Here is a 23,767-nt window from a genome sequence, read left to right as displayed (position 1 = left end):
AATAGCCCCTTAATTACCCTAAATTAATGATAAGCCTACTGTTATAAAACATTAATCATACTTTAGGACTTAGAAAAGACAGCGTGAATTTCTTATCAAAATGGCGTTTATAAACTTATTATAAGTGAATAATTAACGTAACAACTCACGATACAATACAAAAATAGCACCTTAAGATTTAAATGATTCCTATTAATTATTCATTCGCTGTTATATTTTCAAACATAAATACTGGTATTTCCGCGTTAATTTAGAACGGAGCTATTTTCATGCTAGCTAATAATAGTTGGCAGTATTTGTACACTTACTACAAAATATAATACATTGCTTTATAAAAAAAATTATAAAGATAAATTTATATACCGTTCATATTTTTGTATGTATTGTAATTTACAATTATATTTCCATTGTTTTACTTATTTATTAATTGATATAATAGGTAAGTTAATAGTGCAAACATGATCTTCTACATATGCGAATGGCAAAAAATGCTTTTTTAAACAAATAAAAAAAAAAGTATGTCCTTAATTCAACTATTTTTTTTGCGGTACTCTTAGTAAAAAGTTATGAGGTTACTCATAACTTTTTACTAAGAGTACCGATTTTGATGACTATTTTTTTGGAAGCCGGTGATTGTTATAAAATTCATTTTAAATTTGATTGGTATCTGACAAATACTTTTTGAGTTATTCGTAACTAAGCGACCCGTCCCGGCACCGCACGGTTGCAAAAACTATTAGTGTTCCTCTACTATATTATGCATGTGTAATATATATATAAATCTTCCTCTGGAATCACTCTATACCTATACTAAAGAAAACCGCATCAAAATCTGCTGCGCACTTTTAAAGATCTAGGCAAACAGACAGCGGGAAGTTGACTATTTTTTCACTGCGAGTACCTACACTGTATTAATTGTTGATGTAAATTGATCGTTTTTTTTTGTTTGTGAGCAATTATAATTGTTTCTAGCACGTTCTATAAGCTAAACTGTTTGCTGGATAGTAGTAAATTTTGATTTGTCGTAATTTTGCGAGTTATTTCATGCATATATATTTAAACAAAATGACTGAGATGTGAAATATATGGATACCACCCTTATCGTTTGATTATTTTCATTGTTTTTCTGGCATCATGAATATCAAATAAAACTTGTTAAGTGAAACATAACAACAAGTTTAGATATAAATATACATCTTACGCAATTTAAAGGTTGCTGGATAACATTGCTTACCTAAGTTTGTTATGTTCTTAATGTTAAGATTTAGTCATTTTTTAATTAATTATTATTTTTGCTACCTTGACTTTTTATTAGCCTTTTAAAAATGTAGATTTTTTGACGTTTTTAACTTTGCAGAATCACCTTATAGTTATGTAACGTTATCGTTTCATTTTAAGATGGTTTTAGTAGTACTAGACTCGTGTGTGTTGTTACTTGACATACTATGTTAATATGAACATTCGTCGTTCAGTATTCGACAATCATGCGAATGCTTATATAAATATTTAACACAACATGCAACAGCCACTTGTGATATTCATACAATTGTGTTTGAAATATACATAAATCTATTTGTCTGTGTCTTGTGTATTGCTTCTAAACGGACATCACAATGCAGATATGGACCACTATTGGAACAAACACTTAAAATAAGTTGAACTTGTATTATAGGCGATAAGAAATTACTCGATCTTATGAAATTTTATAGGTAAATTTGAAGGGTGATTATGTTTTATTTTAAATATTAATCCCTACTAATATTATAAATGTGAATGTAAGTTTGTTTGTTACGCTTTCACGCGAAAACTACTTAACCGAACATCATGAAATATTGTACACAGTCATATTCTTGGAGGTATTAGAAGTAACATAGGATACATTTTAATTAAAAAAATTCAATGCGAGCAAACCCGCGGGTAAAAGCTAGTTTAACTATATTTCAGCGAATAAGATTGTCAATTTAATTGCATTTCTCTTGTTTTCTTTTTGGGTTTTTATTTCTATATATAAATCTACTGTAGAACTAATTTTTTAATTGTAAAAGTGACTGTATTGGCCACACAAATTTGTTATCAAAAACCTACTTGTAAATATTTTATTAGTTGATGAAAGATTCAAATCGAAGTTCAAGATAAATGTCATAAAAATTAATAAGTAATGTTACTTGTTACACTATGTAGTGTTGTAAAGATAATAGACGAAGTAACAGGTATGAAATATAAGCTTTAAAATGTAGTTACGCGCTACGCTTCAGCCTGTAATATCCCACCACTGGGCATAGGCCTCTTTCCCCATGTAGGAGAAGGATCAGAGCTTAATCCACCACGCTGCTCCAATGCGAGTTGACGGATATATTCCCTACTATGAGTAACGATCGCTATCAGGTGTACATGATAGTAACCGGGACCGACAGCTTAACGTGCTCTCCTAGGCATGGTGGGGAGACCCACAAGGACTGCACAAACACCTAGACCACGGCAAACACCTGTATGGCCAATACAAATGTTTGTAATGTGCGGGGATCGAACCCGCAACCGCCAACCAAAAGGTACAATCCATGGCTGTGACCGTTGCGCTAACGCGGCGTCAAAAATGTAAAAAAATTAACACAAAAGTGTTTACTTGTCAATTTTTTCCGTTTAATTTATGTGATATTTCTTTCACAGTTGTGGTGGTTTGCGCCAACCCTAGCATAGTTCGAGAGATTATGCTGGCAGCAGATGATCTCAATATGGTATCCTCTGGCGAGTACGTGTTCTTCAACATCGAGTTATTTTCAAAGTAAGTATTTTAAATTATACCTTATTAGAAGTAACTAAACCCTTGTTTTCGTTCGCTTTTTGACATATTCTTGTCTAATCCATAAGAGGCTAACTTCTTTAATATAAACACTAACTAGTAAATATATATTTTTCTAACCCTATCCATAACTTAGCGAGTTTCTACTTATAAAGTTTTTCACTTCTTTCTTTACTACTTTATTCTTATTACACAAGTATAGAATACGATTACTCTCTCCTTTTAAAACGCATTTGTTTAAAAACAAATGAAAAATAATCTATTAACTTTAAATAAATATTACAACAAGAATATAACCAATCCTGAGAAACATGCTTGAAATTACTTCTCCGCTTCTGAAGTTTTATATAGCTAAGCCCTACTTTTCAAAACAGCTTAGCATCAGCTTCGTCCAAAGAGCCGTGGAAGGTAGAAGGCGATACGGATGAAAGGAATGAAAGAGCGAGACGCGCATATAGTGCTGTCCTTACCGTAACCAGTCCAGCGCCGGAGAAAAAAGAATATTTAGAATTTTCGGATCAGGTAAACAGTTTTTTTTATGTTAAGAATTAAATAAATACAAAAAGTTAAGGTCAACGCACTGTAAACTACACACTAGCACTATTCTGTAAACTTTTGTATGTGCCATTTCAGCCGTAGCGCATACGAGATTTTTTATAGATTTTTTTTAACAATGGTCGCCATTAAAGCAAATATATTTTTTTATGATCAGTTGATTTTCGTACAAATGTTACTTTATAATTTTGTAGCTAAACATTTTGAAGTGAAAAAAGAAAAATGAATACTGCAAAGGCTTAAAAGGCTTTGTTTTTGGTTATCGAATGTTAGATAAGTGGCACTGAACTAGCTAGAAAATAAGTGTACATATATTGTAGTTAGCAAGTAAGTGTAAATATAAAAAAAATAATAAATATAATAAAACAATATGTACAATAAAATCATATGTATACTTAGTATAATATATATAGGTGTGCATGTATATAATTTAAAAAAAATTTGCACGTTAGCACTCTTAGTATATATTGGTATTGGTCTAGCATCAACTTTAGAGATTCTAAGGCTAGTTCCTAAGTTTTCTTAAGTTGTAGTGAAGTACCGATGCATTAAAAAAAAAAAAAAAAATTTGGAATAACAAAAGCACGGGCATTATATGGATATATTTCTTACATAAAAAAATGGCACCGAACATCCTGGAAATTTCAAATGAAACTGAAGTGTGTACAAATATTGGTAGCATACATTTGTTTTGGAAAAGTTATGATACATAATATACGATTATATCTGTCAGCATTGAAATATATATATATATTTGGCATGTCAAAGATGCTACGCTGTACATCCTGTTTCTCTCATTAATAAAAGTCGATTTCACTCAACAATTGGACAATTGTGGATCACAAGATGAACCTCATAATAATAACTGAGGTAGGGCACAGCAGGTATTTCCTGCTCTAAATATGGAGCAGCCCGACTGGGGTAGTACCTCAACCTTACATAGGATCACAGCTAAATAATACTGTTTTCAAGCAGTATTGTGTTCCTGTTGCTAAGTAAGGTGACCAGAGCTCCCGGAGGGCTTAGGGATGGGGTCGGTAACGCGCTTGCGATGCTTTTAGTGTTGCAGATGTCTATAAGCTACGGTAATCGCTTACTATCAGGTGATCCATACGCTTGTATCCGCCGACCTAGTTATATAAAAAAATATATATATTATAATATTATAGTATGCTAAAGATGATTGTTAAATGTTTCAACCTTCGCAGGTCAAACAACTGGCAGAAACGAAGTACAACTACACATTCGGCAAGGGAGAAGTTGTCTCTACATTCGTAGCTGCCTTTTACGATGCTGTGCTTCTTTACGCGCTGGCACTAAACGATACTTTACGACAGGCTGACGACCCCAGGGGAGAGTTGGATGGAGCGGCGGTTATTCGCAACATGTGGAATAGAACGTTTCAAGGTTTGTTTTTTTTTTATACGTCGACGACGTACGACGTGGGCTGACGGCGATGATTAGGATCTAACTCAACTTCTGATCTATTTTCTGAAGTCTTCTGCACATTACAGGGACTTGTATAAGGTTTTAATTTATAACGCTTAAAGTTTAAATGATTTATTATAAAAATTAAGTACACCAAATACGTATGTAATGTATACGTAGGTATCTACATATGTACAAATTATAATGGTAGTAATGAAGACGTAATTACTTTATACTATAAGCTTAAAGCTCTTTTGTTTATTTGCTTAAGCGTGCTAATCTCAGATACTATTGTTTCGAATTGAAAAATTCTTTTCGTGTTTGATATCTCATTTACTGATTACTTTTTTATATAAAATTAACGCGAATACACCGGTGTGAACAGCTAGTTACTAAAATAATAATAGGCGGATTATAAACATGCATTGACTTGTTGCTTTTGAATATATTATAAAACTTGTCTAAACTCTAACGGTCTTATTCATAAAAAGTTATGGAACACCTAAAGTGTTCTATAAGCTCGCTATAAGAACATTGGCAAAAAATTGTATTCATAACAGCATTATAACACTAAACAGTTCTATAAACCTATCACAAAGTTATAGAGGGCAGGACCCTACTATAACAGTACTATAAGATGCAAGATGGCCGAACTCACAACAGCTGATTAATAAGAAACTGGCGTTTGACACACAAATTGTTTGTCAATGTTATTTTGTAAAGTTGTCTGTTGTACTAAATAAAATAACTTTAAAAATTGCATTATTAAAAATGCAAGCTTTACACAGCTTAGATGTTATTGAAGCTATTGAACTTGAAAATAGCACGCGTCGAAGAAAAGTGTACAAAAGCAGGAGTGATCCGTTTTCTTTGAACGACGAAGACTTTCGGAAGCGTTATCGCTTTAAGAAATCTACTGCGACTTACATAATTGACTTAGTACGTGATGATCTCAACTTAGATAGAAGAGGTTCTGGTACATCACCTGAAATCCAAGTTTTAACGGCAATAAGATGTTGGGGTCGTCGAGAGGTAAGTTTTTACAATCTGAACAATATATTATGTTACAAAATCATAAACGAAATTATTTTAGGTACGACATGAACCTTGTGTAAATCCTATATTGCCATTACAGGTTCAAGAAGATGCTGGAGACCACCATGGATTGTCGCAAGCAACCACCAGTCGGATTTGTACCCGAGTTGCACGTGCACTTGCACGACACTCAGCTTCTTTTATTAAAATGCCCAGTACTTTTGCTGAAGAAGAGCGTATGATGGGAGAATTTCATAGAATTCGAAGTTTCCCAACTGTAATTGGTTGTATTGACTGTACTCATATCAAAATCCGCAAATGTGGAGGTGATGCAGCCCAATATTATATAAATAGAAAAGGATTTTATTCACTCAATGTTCAGGTATTTTCTCATTCTATTACTTTTTTATAGAACACTATAATATTTTCCTATCAAATTGTAATGTTTTGTTTATCACAGGTAACTTGTGATGCACATCTCCGCATCCGAGATATTGTTGCCAGATGGAGAGGTAGCACTCATGATTCCCGAATTTTTAATGAATCATCACTCAAAGAGCGTTTTGAGACAGGGTCATTTAGAGGACGACTTTTAGGTGACTCTGGATACAAATTAGAACCTTATCTGTTCACTCCCATTCTAAGGCCTCGGAACCGAAGTGAGGAAAAATATAATGAAGCACATATTGCTACAAGAAATACTGTAGAACGTTGCTTTGGAGTCTGGAAGCAACGTTTTCAATGCCTTCTATTTGGCATGACCTGCAAGCTACAAAATGTGAAGACCACAATAGTTGCTTTAGCTGTGCTTCACAATATTGCAGTGGACCATGGCGATGTGCAGTTAGAGAGTGGGGTCGAATATAACAGAGAAGTGTCTAGAGAAGTTCCACGGAGTAATGCTAGTGCTAATGCTGCATTACAAACTTTTATTAGGAGACATTTTAGTGAATAGTTGATAATAAAAAATACTGTTGCAATCAATTTATTTATTTTTATAATATTCTAATTTGCTTTTTATTAATTGTTCTTTTAATAGTAAATTTTTTAATTTTTGTTTTTCAACTGCCATCTGCGCCTCGTGGAGTTCCTTTCTACAGACAATTTCATTTTCTGCTATTTGTAGTGCTGCACTTGAACTGCCCTTGTTGATCTAAAATAAGAAATGTTTAATTATATCAAAATAATGTATGTATCATAAATAATAATTGATTCTACTATATTGTACTAAGTTCACTAACATCAGTTTATTAAATTCATTTTTAGTTTGTATATTGTTATAATTTATTATTCAGATTACATGTTTATACTAAATCTTGATTTAAGTGCCACAAACAGATATAAATATTATTTACTATAGGTATGTATCAGGATAAAAAAAAAAATAATAAAGATAAAAATTATATACCAGTTTATGTTTTAATTTATAATTCGGACTCTTTACTTTTTTCTTTGTTGGTGTGGTGGTGATCTGTTGTATGTCTAGTTGTTTAGAGGTACTTGCTGGTGTCACCTGAAAGAATATTTTTAAAATTATTTAGGTACTTGCAGTTTAATGCACGCAATAGGATGCAAATGAAGTATAAAAACGTGTCATATTTACCAATAAGGTACTTGTTGGTGTGTTGTGTATGGTCTTCGTAGATGTGCCTGGTCGCGACATCTAAAATAATCAAGTTAAAATTATTTATTTTGCATTACATTACAATGTATAAGAACATAATTGGTAACAGAATTAGGCTACAACTTATTGCCAACTGTATAATACACATACCATGTCTATTTCTGCTTCAGGATTCTCACAGAGAAGTGGTGATTTAGGGACTAGAATTGGTTGTTCCATTTTATTGTCAGTTAATAGCTGAAACAAGAATTAATATAGTTATATACATATTTCTTTACAGCAGATGGAATACTTATTGAACAAGTATGTGTATCTTTGATGTACCTGGTTATCCGAATCAAACTCATTTGAGTCTACAGTAAACTCATGAGGGAGCCACACTGCTATGTCATCACCAGTTGGTGGGTCAGTAGCAGGTGGTGGACCACCCCCAGTTTGGAATGTTTGTTTCCGTTCCAGGCACTTCTTTTTTTTCTCACACATTTTTATTATGCCCCACTGAGCTTTTATTTGTTGCAGTGTTCTCGGAGTGCGGGCCATATTGTTAAAACTAAAACACGATATGCTGAGTAATAAACTACTTACACAAAAATCTTATTAAATTATTCAAAATATTTCGAATTTGGTACCTAATACGTAAATTATTCCAAGCCGCCACCTTTTTCGCGTTCGTGTTTGCGTCTGTATTTTTGTTTTCGATGATTGTAACCCTCTCCCTTATTAATTCTTTTAATATCATCTAATAAATAGAAGCATAAGCAAGCGTTAGTTTAATAGGTATTATAAAAATGTTGACTTACTTTAGTCCAATTTTAGGTGTATCACTACAAACCTTATCTTCCTCCAACCAATTTTCACTTCTCTGCCTTTTAACAACCTTTAATTGAGATTCCATTTTCACATAAACTACACGTTTTTAAAACTTCTACTTCGAGAATAAAATCAAGACAAATTGCACGACGACTGTTGGTTTGAATGAAACCACTTGACATTCCGTAGATAAAATATGCCAAAATATGCTTTAAAGCCGTAATATTGACTATGATCAGACGTATTTGGTCAATCGATACATGATCGATACACATTATCTGTGGTCGATTCAGTAAGTTCGTCAAGTTTTTTTTGCGAACTTCACAGTAATGGCAACATTTTTGCTTATAGACGCTTATTAGTTATAGACAGTTTATATAACTGTTATGAATAGACAATTTTATCAAACGTTTTATAAGCTTATCGAGCATTTTAACTAATGAACGTTATAATCGTTCTATAAGCTTTTTTTATGAATAAGACCGTAACAATATACAGCATCATATAAAGTTATATTATGAAGGTAGAATAGTAAGCTACATACATCCGTTAAACGTATAACTTGTAATAGTTTTGAACCGTATCTTCGCAACAGTCTTTTATGAGTAGTTAAGATTTTCACGATTACTCAATAAAGTAAGTACAATTTTAATTAAAATCTCTACCTCCTGTGATAATTGATATAAGTGGAGTTATACCCCTTTTGTGATTTGACGTGAGCATTATGAGAAAAAAATGAAGATTATTTTTGGTCTAATTCACCTTCTTCTACCTGCTATAGTTACAGAATTCTTTTTTATCAACAAAGGGATAATTATGTTAAAATTTATATTATATTTAAATGTGCAATAAAGTATATTATTACTATTATTATTATTATAGCTCTGTTAAAAGATTCGTGAATATAGTAATTTGTCAAGTTTGGTCGTCCTTTTTTCAGTAACAATCACTGGAAGTATTTAATACTATTTTTCGTTGGTTTGTGATTTAAATGCGATTGTATTGAATTTCACAATAATTTTTCAGTATATTGTTCGTGAATATTGATGTAACTAGAGTTATATCCTTTTGAACCTAAAAGTTTCGTGAACTAGTAAAATTTTGGTAAATTATGTGATTGTGATAAAAACTAAGTCTATAGGGTTATAATAATCTTTATTGCCATGAAAGACTATACAATGAACTTATTTCTAACGGCATCTGCACTAAGCACAGCTTGTATCGCAGAAACCAGGCATTTATAGCTTTATCTTTTGTTTGAGGAACATTCCGCTAGGATCATTACTCTAGAGTTTACAGAAGGACAAATTATAGGTGTAAATTAACTGTACAAGTATTATTTATCACAAAAATAAACACCTGATAATGGTGAAAAAAATTACAACTTAAAAAAATATAAACTACATTTAAAATTAAATATTTATGAAAAAAAAAATGTACATAGAAAGAGAGTGCCACTCTTCATAAGAAGATCATCAAATTGAACCTAACCCACTTAGTTAACGAACAATAATTTTTTAGACCTTGTTTTTAGTCTTCTGTTAAATGATGATTTTCGATTTGTATGTTTTCCACTTGTACTGTGTCACAGGAGGCACAGAAATAATGTATAACAAATAAAGTAACGCTTTACAATTAACGGTTGTCAGTGTAAGAAAATCCTATGTCGTGGGTCCAGAACACACACTTTAAACACAGTTTTTCTTACCTTTGATAGTACATACTTTACATAATATATATTTTTTCTTTATATGTATAAAATAAGTATGTACAAGCAAGGACCAATAAGTTTATACTGCACACCAAAAATTACATCCCACTTCTTAGCTGTTTACGAAAAATCAGTTTAAAAGAAGCAGTAATGTTGGCTCAAAATGGGTCTTTATATTAGCATAAATACATCCCTCGGACAAACGTCTAAAAGCAAACGTACATTCGGTCTATGTGATACGTTTATTTAAATAAATAAATATATACAAGCCATATGTTCATGTTCACAACTACTTTAACAATTCTTATTTCATTTGTTTTTATATTTCCACTTGCCTCCTTAATAAGCCTGACGTTAATGCGATTGTACCCAAGTTTATTGAGACAAGCGCTATTGGAGCGTACGTGGTTCTATTATGTTAGTTGTTCAGTTTTTTTTTTTTGAGACATTTTTATGTAACCTTTATTTATTATGTTATCTTTTGTCACAAATCCGGATCATCTTGTGAAGTAATTTTTGATGTATCTATTATTCTTTTTTTGATATTAATTTTGTGTTGTAATACTTTTTTTTTTGTTAGGTCGCTATTTACGAGGATCTTATATTTTAGCATTTATCATGTACTGAATATTAATACGATAAAGAAACAAACACATATTATAGGAGAGAATGAAATACATTCTCGGTAAACAAATCTCTCGTATGCTACTTGTTTCACTCCTGCCTTGGGTGAATTGCACACACACTTTTTCTATAATTTCTTTACATTTATTGCAATGTAATAGTCAAACGCTCTGTAAGTGTTCCGCTGCCCTTTAAAATAATCTTTTCAAAAGTATTAGGATTGAAGATTTATCTGCCTCTGTGTCTCTGCCTGCGGCTTTAGATAGTTTTAAGCTTTTTATTTATATCAGAAACATTTTGTTGAGAGCCATAAGTTGATCGATTTTATAATTAAATTAAATGTTAAAATTTAACTCGTGCGATTTATTTTTGTGTTACTCACACATTAGGGAATTCTAAACAATTTTCAATATCATTCCCTAATGTGTGGGTAACACAAAAATAAATTGCACGAATTAAAAATAGCACGGTGTCGTCTCCTGTCAAAAGATTTTCATTGTAATATGTTATATGTTATATGTTAGAAATGTCTTGCTTTAGATATTGAATACAAAAACTACTTTTTGCGACTTCCAAAAAAGGACGGGATTTTCAATTCGATTTTTTTATGTATGAACTTAGAACTTTTGACTGGGTGAACCGATTTCGATGGTTTTTTTTAAATCGAAAGGTGGTGCGTATTATGTGGTCCCAATTCAATTTAACCGAGACCTGATGACTACTTTTTGAATAATCTTTGATAACGAGTATTTACTAGTTTATTTTTTCGTGTACCTCGTTGTATTACTGGTCGATGTAATTGAGGTCGGTTTTTTTTTTCTTTTGCAAGCAAACGCAATTATTGAGTAAGTTTTTTTATTAATGTCATTAATTCTTTCATTTTTTTCAGGTATAACTGGTGAAGTGATAATTAATGAAAATGGTGACCGCGTCGCTTCTTATTCCCTCTTGGATATGAACCCGAAAACAAGCAAATTTGAGGTTAGTGGCGTTTTATACTTTAAACACATATTAAAATTATTCAAATTCAAAAATATGTTTAAAACTGAGCTTCAACTGCTTGCAACATTTTCAAAAGTATATGATATAGAATATATATATTATGTAGAAATAACTATTGTGTGTCTTACAATTTTACTAAATAAATATTGTTTTACTTATTTGTAATCATTCATTTGTAATACAAAGAGTATTTAGTCACACGAAATGAAATAAAATTATTATGCACACGAATTCAATTTACCAAGTATTAACAATTACAAATAGTTCAGGTAAAATACACGTACCAATCAAAATAATTGTAGTAATTTAATTTAGCTAAAGCTTACACAAGTTCATCATTCACATCTAAAAGCATTTCCTTACAAACTTATAGGAATAATAATATTTTATTTTTATGTTGATAATAATATTTTATTTTTATGTTAGCCAAAAAATCTACAAATTCCTTCAGCATACAGATATCAGAGATATGTAAGCAATATGCTGATGCGGATAATATAATACTGAGTAATAGTTCAAATCTCGTAAGTCAATCTCTAGTCAATCTCTCTTTTAATACGAAGTTCTTAAGGTTTTTCCTCTATGGATATTATTGTCTCGCTTTGCTAGCCTCTACTAAATCGGATGTTGAGAGAACGTCTTCAGTTTAAACACGTGTATTGAATTTGTACCGAACAGTTGTATAGTAAAAGAGAAAATATAAGTTATCACGTTGAAATAAGTGATTCCTGATTTTCGAACGATATTTGATACTTCTATTATTGATTGGAACATCTATCTAAAAAGATAATGATTAATTCGTTTGTATATAAAAAATATTAATTTTTAATTTTTTTTGTTGTAATATATAAATTTTACTAAAAATTATATAGATTTATTTAAGATCGCTATATATTTTTGAAAAATCCCTAGATATATCAATAAAACAATATATATTTATCCGTTTATCTTAGATCTAGTGTTGCTAGTTCATTTTATTTTAGGGCAATTGACCTAGAGACTCGGAATCTTGATTCGACGTGGAATTCCTGTTAACGTTCTTTCCAACATTCCATACTGATTTGATTTGGATAGTAATTACCTACAAATAGTTATGTAGTTCAGATTTATTTTTTAAGTTATAAAGTATTCCTTACCGATTAAGCTGTAATTGAAAAAATTGTAATAATTTTTTTTATAGTTTTCGTAAATGCCAAGGGTCTTTTGCGAGTAAAATTTTCATCCTTGTGTCAAAGAAAATATTGGATTCGATTTGATCGCGAAAATCCATTTTCAGTTAGCAGTAAATTACGCCAATCATAATTTTTCTTACTTTTCACCAGGAAAATGACAATTCACGGAAAACAATAAAAAATATATATTTAATTTAAGTGATAATGATTTTTCATTATTATATATATTATTAGGTATTTAATATAAATATTTAATTATCAATAAATATCTATTTCTTCAACCGCTCTGCTTTATTTGTGCTAGTAGTCGCCTAAAATACCGGCGGTTAGCGGGTTCCATTCCCGCTTTGGATGGATGTTTGTATTTGTAAAATATTTCTTTCCGGTTTGGATGTAAGCCCTTGCAGGTCTCCTCACCGTGCTTCGGAGAGCACGTTAAGCCGTTATCATAAATACCTGATAGTGATCGTTACTCATAGTAGGGAACACATCCGCCAACCTGCTTCACTGAGCAGCGTTGTGGATTAAGCTCCAATCCTACTCCTAAATGGAGAAAGAGGCCTGTTACAGGCGGGTGGGATATTACGGACTGAATGCGATGCGAAATACCTACCACTCTGTCTTTTAAAATTTCGCTAATTACTTACTATTCAGCCATCTAAATCTACAACTTTATATCATAGAACATGAAGTAACTTTATGTAAATACTAAAAAGTTGTTTGTGATATCAGCACAACTAGAAGGCACAAAATATAGTAACGAAAAAAGAAATTGGAAAAAAATATATAAATTAAAAGGACTCGATATTAAGATTATCTAAAAAGGGTTAGCAGAATTTAATTTATTTGTTAAATGTTACGTGATCCGAATAAAAAAGCGCTCATCAGATGGAGTAATGTTTTTTACGAAAACAAGATGATCCCGTAGTAAAGGATCTCTTGCTACGATTTTGTTTTCGTTATATAAGAATTGCCCTCGCCTACGGCATTGTCAAATAATATTATAAGACCTATCTCTTTTGAGTATAACATGGTAATACTAAATACTCATATTTTATCGTTATTATTGTTACTACTTTTTATTATTTTCCTTATCTGCTGCTACTGGTGCTACTCGCAGTTTCACCAACGCAATTACGTGATCCCATGGGAATCTCAAGTTAAAAAGTACCCTAAGTATAAGATCTCAAGCTATATATGTATTAAATTCCAATAAATTCAGTAGTTTGGCATAAAAGTCTGAACATCCATCTATTCTCACAAAATTTCGCATTTATATTAGTAGGCTAATAATTATAATATGTACTAAACAAATTAATTCTGTTCTAATTACGTAACTAAATCTTGTTATAATAGCATTTTTTTATACAACTAGGTCGGCAAACAAGCGTACGGCTCACCTGATGGTAAGCGATTACCATAGCTTACAGACGCCTGCAACACCAGAAATGTTGCAAGCGTGTTGCTGATCCTAGCCCCAATTTCCCCCAGGAGCTCTGGTCACCTTACTCACCAACAGGAACACAACATTGCTTGAAAGCAGTATTATTTAACTGTGTTGTTCCGTAAGGTCGAGATACCCCAGTTGGGCTACTCCATATTTTGAGCAGGACATTTCCTGCTGTGCTTTACCTCAGTTAAACAAGTACTCAGTTAACAAACCAAATATTTACAAAATATAATACTTGTTAGCAGTCTGGTTGCTGATAATTTTACACATAAATTATGGACAGGATTTATCAACACCTTATAAACTACAACTTTTGGATTCAGAGTCGGATGCGAGAGCGGATGGAAAATCTACCTAGTGAGGTAGAATTCGATTGATATAAAGCAAACTTATTTTATATACATCATGTTTATAAATATGCTAAGGTTTAAGATGTTTGCCTTCCTTTTTAGAAAAACCCTCACAATTGCTCCACATAGATTTTATATCATTTTATAGATGGTAGTATAGTTTTTATGTGAAAATTATAGTGTAGCAACTACTGTTCGTCCAAGTGAAATAAATAAATAGTTAATTGCTTGCTCTACCGGCATCAACAACTAATAAAAATTATTATTGCCGTTTTTGTAAATTAATTAACTAATTATTAACATTATATATATGACAGCTTTAATTTTGAAACATCGTCAATATGATTAACGGTCGGTTATATTTTTATTGTTCAATTTCAAATCAATTCGCGTATGATAATATTTTTTTTGTAATTTTGTAATGTGATAATTATTATACTTATTTCGTGCGAATTATTCGCACGGGTATAGTACTCTTTTATTTGTAACATAACTATTTTTATACATCAGATAAATTCATCTGTTACGAATGAAACAGCCCCTAGGTGATATTAAAATAAAATTGAAATATCCAATTTTTATCACCATGTGTTCTTCCCTCAGCTCTAACAAAATGAGGTTTGCATCTTATTTGTATGTATTTCAAAGTAAATAAGCATATTAAAGGGCTGATAAGCTTGAAACGAACAGCTGTCCCTATTTTCTAACCCTCGAAAAGTTACTGAATATGTAACGAAAAGACGGTTATATAAAAGGGTCTGTTTACGTCGGAACTTTGAGACGCAAAATGTCAGATGAGGTGTTAAGATAGGTGTGATTATTCCCGTGTGGAAGGTTTCTGTTTGTATATTAGTTGGGTCTAATATCATTAGGTGTTTTTCTTTTACGTGTGTTTTGTAATAAGTATGTATATGTTTTTATGGTCTTAGAGGCGTTGTAGATAGTTATAGTTGTTTTTAATACAACTAGGTCGAAAAACAAGCGTATGGCTCATTTGATGGTAAGCGATTACCGTAGCTTATAAATGCCTGCGACACCAAAAGTATCCCAAGCGCGTTCTATCGTTATTTCGTATCGTTGCAATTTTACCATTCATTCATTTCATTTAATGAAAAATAGAACTAAATGTATAATGATTAACAGTTTTGGAGTTTATTGAAGTTTATTTCTTAAGAATCGATTTTCATGTAAGGCCCCCGTAGTGACAAAAATATGAAAAGTAAAATAAAGACCTCGTTACATTTCTCGTAACGCCATCTATCGGAACCACATAGAGTTCCAATTGATGACATAATGACGTTTTCTAGTAACGCCGTAGATGGAGTTATTTCATTCGTTTATTTATTATTTGATATGGTGTTAATCTTTTTTTTAGACTATTAAGCATTTTCTGTGTCGATTTAGACAGTCGATCTAAAGGAATAAGCTTCAGTCGTGCGTCGGAGCTGAAACACACTTTTTTTCTGGGCTTGGCGGCTGTAGCTTCTTATCAACTTTAAATAATTAATATATTAACGATTTTTATAACAATAATTTGTAAAACTTTGATTCAAACGTATATCAGGATAGAAATTTTGATTTTCATTTTTTGGTACGTTTTGTCTTAAATTTACATATATTATAATAGAGAAATAAATATTTGGTTTAAGGTAAAATCGTTAAAATGACAAACAAAGATCTAACTTATCATTTATACAAGTATTTATAAAACAAGTAATAAAACTTATTGAAAAGTCCTCGAGGGTACTTTGGAGAGTCCATATTCTGGTTACGTAAGCTTAATCATCTCAACGAACATTATGTAAACCCTAATAAGATGAATCCAGTTTGACATAAGATAAACTCTTGATAAGATAAACTCTTGGAAAACAAAACGCGTGCGTAATAATGTTACAGATACATAAATCGTAACGTTGCTTGCAAAATAAAAGTGTCTTTCTAATCTTATTTTCATTTATTGTTTGATTTTATTGCTTAGTGTATGTATTTTATGCTTTTATTTGTTTTCAATTTACGACCATACGATTGTTTACTTATTTACTAATATCATATCGATAGATATGATTATAACTTGGTGACTAATATCTGAATGAACTAATAATAAAAGCCACAGCCCCTCTACAAATAGTCTGGCCATAAATACTGTTACAAATAAAAATAAACAAAATATTACATTTGAATTTGGAGTCTGCCATTTTTATATATTTGTCCATTGTGATTTCTCATTTTCGCGCCAATACATTGTAAAATATTTTGTGATATTAAAACGGAGTGGGGTGATAAAGACAACCGAATTGCTGTGATTGTATTACACAAAGTAAGTATGAAGCCAAATACAATTTTTAATTCTCCCCATACCCCTCCCCATATGCTTGTAATTAGTTAAATGTTTGTATACCGGGCTATAGGGTGGTACAATGAAACCTCCTCTGTTTGTGACAGAAAAAGATCTGGCCATCCACGTAGCGTTCGTACGAAAAAGGCGACCAAAGCAGTAAGGAAAAGAATTCGAAGAAATCCTGTCCGAAAGCAAAATATTTAGGGTAAGACTATGTACAATGGATTTGCTGTGTGGTTACGGCATTAAGAATACAGCAGTCACCCCTTCTCTTCCCTTGGGTGTCGTAAGAGGCGACTAAAAGATAACACAGTTCCATTACCACCTTGAAACTAAAAAAGCCGACCGATGGCGAGATAACCATCTGACTGCCGGCTTTCAAATACACAGGCCGAAGACGTGCAGCAGCGTCTTCGGTGCGACAAAGCCAGCCCTGCGGTCACCAACCCACCTGCCCAGCGTGGTGACTATGGGCAAAACACATGAGTTCACTACATTTTTGGTGCGAACTTGTGGAGGCTTATGTCCAGCAGTGGACTGTATTAGGTTGAACTGATATGTACAATGGATAAATCGACAGGATTGAATCGCTCCAGATTTTTTTATAAGGATTCTGAATTGTAAAGCTTACAGAATCTGTCCCTACTATATTGATTCCTGTAGACAATATCAAATTGAATCCCTATGCCATCATTACATTATATCATAACTGGGAAAACAGATTGCAGCGAGATTTTATCCCCAATTGAATTGCGGATTCCATCAAGGTACTCTAGACGTATTAAAACCATTGTTTCATACGTCTTAAGTAAGGACTAATTCCGTACGTAACTCGGTCCACTGCCGTATTATCAATACATACTATACAGAGTATTCAAACTTAGACCTTTTATAGTTAAGAACGAAAGCGTCAATAAAGGATGAAATCAAAAAGACGCAGTTTTCCTAGTAATAACAAAAATAATCAAAACAAACACCTACATATTCATGCACATACCCGCACGAGTACACATTCGCCTTTAAAGCACATACCTACACTAATACGCACTCACCTTTACACGAACACACCGCTCATTACAATGGCTAAGATTGAACGTATCCCTTTATTTGTTTAACATAATATTTCAAAGTAACTAGTTATGTATTTCATAGTAATTAAGTTGTTCATATCAGTGTGATCCTATTTTGGCTATATTCATATTATTGTATCACAAAGCTGTTGGATTGTCTAGTAAAATAAAATAAAAATCTCTAGATCCGGATTTTTACAGAGTTTTTTCAATAAAGAGGCTCACTAAGAGCTTCCATTGCCTATTACTACCTATTACCTATTTACTGCATATTTGAAAGTATTTGAATAACGTCCTTATAACCCAGAACATATGTTTAAATAGTTTTCTAAAAATGTCTTCAAATATATAAAGCTTCGAACAACCTTCCTTTGTTGGAAGTCATTTAAAAATACACTTATAAAACAATTTTAGTGCAACTTCTCAACAATTTAGTGTTAAAAATGGCACTAGAAATGGGTCATAATATACCACAGGGATCAAAGTTCTGCACTCAATGTACAAATTGCTTCATCGTCCTTATATAATTGTGTTAACGAGCTCTTAAATTCTGAGGCTTTATTAATTTAACACTACCATTTACTTTGAATTGTTTTCTGCTTTAGCAAAACGTTTGTTTTTACAAAAAAAAAACAAACTTTATGAGTTTTGTAACATATAAGCTGAGAGAATGAAGGTCTTTCGCAGTTTGTATATTTATTATATTAACAAAAAAAAAAAACCCAGTTGTGCGAGTAATGACTTATAAACCTAATTATTAAATATGATCTGTAACAAGAAAATCAAAACGAAATTAGTTACCTAAATAAAACCTTTTAGATAGACTGGTATTCTGTTAAAATTTATTTTATCTATATTTCTTTTTAAATATAATTTGATTTTTTCACATTCCAACCTCTATAATAAGCAACTACTTACTACGTAAACAAAAGTAATTTCTGTTATACAATGATAATATTATTTTACTTCTGAATACTGACCTGTTCTGGTTCTCTGTATCCCGTATACATATATAATGGATTTCGCAATATATTTTGAAAATTTACTAGTACGAATCCAGTTCATGGCATGAAACACACATTGCTGATAGTTTTGGATTGTGAAGGATTTCAGTGCCTTGGCTTCGGTAATGTTTCATAACACGATATACCATTTCGACAACGTCATTCATCCCTGCATTGCCGTAGATTAAGAAAGATTTCTCGCAAGAATGATGATGGTCCCAGCCGATTTCGGCTACAGTGACCACAGCGATACAGCATGGCTCAGCTGCAGGCACCCCTCTGCTCCGCCCTCTCATGTGCCCGGATATGGCTGATGTAGCCAGTCTTCGCACGAAATGTGCGATCGCACTTGGGGCACGTATAAGGCACTGGAATAATTCATATACATATTATTTTTATTTTTATTGAGATTAAAATAGTACGAGACTTAGTTCAGAAATTGGCAGAGAAGGCTAAATGAAAATAGTTTTCGCAGCTTTTCGCAACTGGTTTGAAATAGAACAACGCCTGGACCACATGTCTTAGTAATAAAATAGGTCTAGTTTACTCTCCGAGTTTATTGCTCTTGGACAAATATTACATTAACAACTGTCTTCATAATTGCTCCTGTAATAGTTCTAGATATGAGGCGAAACTAAATTGCTTTTGTTTTGTTTGTATCCTTTGTATTTCGTAATTTGTAATATTATATTCTGCTCTGTTACTATCTCGCGTGTTTAATTATTCGTTTGATAGAAAATAATTTTTGGGATTAATAATAAATATAACGCCCTAAGCACTATTGTAACAATATATGGTTATATTTACAATTAATTAAAATATTTGATTACAATTTCAAGTCTATTTGAAATAATAGTTACAATCTATACAAAGAAATAAAATTGGAGTGTCTATTTGTAATATTAAAATAACCACTTTCTACTAAATGCACATAGATGTATACACGGTACATAATATACCAAAATAACATTTTTTACATTTTTTTTGTCTGTCTGTCTATTTATCTGTTTGTTCCGGTTAATTTTAAATATATTTCTATTGAACCGTGTTAGGATACTCTCGTTGAAACGTACATATTTCCACGAGAGTATCCTAACAGGGGTTGTGTGTTTAAAAATTATTAGTAATATCGGTAAATCCATATTTATCAGTAAAGAAACGAGAAGTTTAGTGTTAATATTTTCTTAGTGTTGTGATGCTTAAAAATCAAGTAACAGATTAATTTAGTGACGACATTAGTTTATCTGAAGTAAAGCAAATCGTGTTTCCATATTAATAACGGCACATTAAATCGCATTCCATTAAAAAAGTACTAATGTATTCCGTCATATGGAAATTAATTATTGAGGTGGAGCTCAGCAGGAAATATCTTGCTGGAAAGGAACGAACTGACTTAGAAAGTACCTCAACGTAAAAAAAATCACTAAAAAAATAATGCTATTAATGCTAAATAATGCTAATCTCAAGTAGTGTTGTGCTTCAGTAGGTAGTGAGGTAGTCAGAGCTGAGGAGGATAAGGGGTTAGGGTCGGCAACGCGTTTGGAAAGCTTCTAGTATTGCAGGCGTCCATAGGCTATGGTATCCGCTTACTATCAGACTGACGGTACGTTTGTGTTTGCCACTTTATCGATAAAAAAAAATACAAGACAAATTAACAGATATGACACATACATACAAATTTTCTTTAATGAATGTGAGAACAAATTTGTCACTGGAATTTTAAATGTACCGTTATAAATTAAAGATATATGTACACAATTGTACATCTATTTGCCGTACGAAACTTATTCACCGTTCTTAAACGACCAATTTAAGTTCAGATCCCTTTCATAGTGTATTTAATCTCACTATCGTGTAGTTTTAAGCTTTGTAATCTGTTGAGATTTTAACTGTTAATAGAGTTTAGGAACTAAGCGGTATAGTGCGATTACCAGATATACTAATTGGGGCTAATTTAATTATGTTATTTATTATACGAGTATTTTTAACCGACTTCAAAAAAGGAGGAGGTTACTCAATTCGACCGTATATACATTCGACATATATATATGTGTGTGTGTATGTTCGGGGATAACTTCGTCGTTTATAAAACGATTTTGATAATTCTTTTTTTGTGGAAAGGAGATCATAAGTGTATAATCTATGGTTCTCATTATTCCATCATTATTCACTTCTTCACTCTTGACAAGTGACATTAATGATATTAATACTTCGATCTTCTACGACCTGTGTCTACGACTTCTACGAATTCGAATTATCCTAAAACGTCAAGAATTCGTATACGTTTCACTAGTTATAATTAATAGTTGATTAAAAAATACTTTCAATACCATTTTATTCATGTAAAGTGAAAAATACTATCTATTACTACACTTCATAATGACTTTTGTACCTAATTAGGAAGAATTTGAAAAGTTAGCAGAGATGTTATACTTAAGAGATCCTTTAAATACACGTTATATCATTAAATACTCTCATTCTAAAGGAGTATTTTTAGTTAAAATAACCGATAACATAAAGGTAATATTTTATACTGACATAATCCATATAACTTGAAATTGTAATTTTTCCTAAAAATTAAATTAATTCAGTCTGTGATAATTAGCTTATCCAGAACTCTGTTGCTTGAGTTTATATTTTCGTCCTAATATTTTAAATTATAAACTTATAATTGGAAACCTAATCCCACTCTATTATTGTAAAGTATAATCAAAGATAATATGCCTACAAACAGGCTATTCTATTAAAAATGTTGTTTATCTTTTCAATTTTATTTAGCTTTATTAAAATTTATTTTATAGAAATGTGAAATGTGTAAGTTTTTACTTAATACATCAATTATAATCTTTTCAGGGGAATATATTAATTATAATCATTTAAATCGAGGGAAACTCAGAAATCTGTATAACTTTTTACTGGATGTACCGATTTTGATGATTTTTAATTTAATAAAACGCCGATGTTTATCATGTGGTCACATTTAAATTTAATCGAGATCTGATCATAACTTTTGGAGTAATCTTTGATAATCCTCATCCAGCCTACACCGGCAATCTTACGTAGATCGTCGGTCCAACGGGCCGGAGGACGTCCCACACTGCGTTTGCCAAGACGCGGTCTCCACTCTAGGACCCATCTACTCCAACGGCCATCGGTCCTGCGACACAGATGACCAGCCCACTGCCACTTATGGGCAGCTTAGAAATGCAAAGCTTTTCTTTTGTTTTGAAAATTTATTCAGGTTATTAACAATTATCGACATGAAAATAGGTGTATATGCTAGATCTTCTGTATATGCATGTTCTTCTGTCTATTCCTGTTTACGTGTTTATATTATTTACTCATATTTTACTAAAAAAGCTATGATCGTATACCGAGAATAATGTGATAAGAATTAAGTAGTACTTATAAAATTATTTTGGCAAATGTTGATTTTCCCCCGCTCCTATTATGAAAAGATTTTTCTAATTTAACAAATTCTAGTAATTTTAGTTAAAATATAAATTTTTGTAAGAAATATATGAAAACAATCTCGTATTTTACTCGAAATCGCCTCTTTCTCCATGTTAGAGAGGAATCGGAGCTTAATCTACCATGCTTCTCTACTGTGGGTATTGCGAATATGTTTATACCCTATATGAGTAACGATCACGTGCATATGATATTAGCCGGAACCAACAATTTAACATGCTTTCCGAGACACGGTGAGACCCACACGGACAGACATCCAAACCGGAAAGATATATTTGTACAAATATAAATATTCATCCCGAGTGGAAATCGAACCCGCAAATCTCCGATATTTAGGCACATTCGTGGCACATGCACTATTAAACCAGAGCGGTTGTTGTGTTGTCCTTATCTTGTACTAGCGACTCGCCCCGGCTTCGCACGGGTGCAATGCTGATACTAAATATACTACCGAATATCTTTATTTATAGTGTGAAGCTAGCTTATAGCATGGTTACTAACATAATAATAACAAAATGCAAATATGCGTCGTTAGATTACACTTTGTTACAGAATGCGTTAAAGAAATAAAGGTTCACTGCTCGTTCCCCGTAGGTGATAGCGTGATTATATGTAGCCTATATGTTGACCCGGCTTCTTAATAATATTCGTGCCAAATTTGAAGTAAATCCATGCAGTACTTTTTGAGTTTATCTCGGACATACATACCGACAAACAGACAAAAATTCTAAAAACTATATTTTTGGCTTCGGTATCGATTGTAGATCACACCCCAAGTATTCTTTTAAAAAGATATTCAATGTACAGTTTTGACTTTCCTACCATTTTATTATATGTATAGATTAATATCTTCGTATATGCCACAATCTCCCCCATCTTTAAATTGCATTTATAAATATACAATTATAGAAAATTGTAGGTATTAAAAGATCGTACTAGAACTTACAAGAGCGTATCAGTAAACTTAAAGGTCAATCAAGGTCAACTGTACAAAACTACAGAGGCTATCTTTAATTAAGTTGTAAAAGGGATTAAGGATTTTAAAAAAGCTCATTTAAGAGTTCTCTTTGAAACAAACATCTTTTGGTGAAAATGGACAAGAAGATTAATATCTTAATTAAAACGTAAACGCTAAAAATACCTAACATTGTTGTTTCCATTCGAGTTGCTTTTTAGAAGACTGCTGAGATTCAAAAGGGAGATTAAGTGCATTGCAAGTGTTATGTAAGTGACGAAAAATCAACTCAAACGTCGCGTACATAGAGTTTGATTTTAGGACGAAAATAAAATCATCAAGATATGTAAAGGATTCCTTTTTAACGG

At 32.0% G+C, this 23,767-nt stretch overlaps 1 protein-coding gene across 1 annotated transcript in view; it reads left to right on the top strand.

Moving 5' to 3' along the window:
- Window positions 1-23,767, top strand: part of LOC123664162 (atrial natriuretic peptide receptor 1) — an 82,988-nt gene that overhangs the window by 18,443 nt on the left and 40,778 nt on the right. Inside the window, exons 4-7 of the mRNA XM_045598763.1 lie at window positions 2,668-2,782; window positions 3,175-3,322; window positions 4,564-4,762; window positions 11,477-11,568. Of these exons, the coding sequence (XP_045454719.1) occupies window positions 2,668-2,782; window positions 3,175-3,322; window positions 4,564-4,762; window positions 11,477-11,568 (554 nt within the window). The remainder of the gene's footprint in view (window positions 1-2,667; window positions 2,783-3,174; window positions 3,323-4,563; window positions 4,763-11,476; window positions 11,569-23,767) is intronic.

Source organism: Melitaea cinxia, chromosome 21 (genome assembly GCF_905220565.1).
Source record: "Melitaea cinxia chromosome 21, ilMelCinx1.1, whole genome shotgun sequence".
NCBI lineage: Eukaryota > Metazoa > Arthropoda > Insecta > Lepidoptera > Nymphalidae > Melitaea > Melitaea cinxia.
Note: the sequence above shows the minus strand (reverse complement) of the source record. Positions and strands in the feature narration are given on the sequence as shown.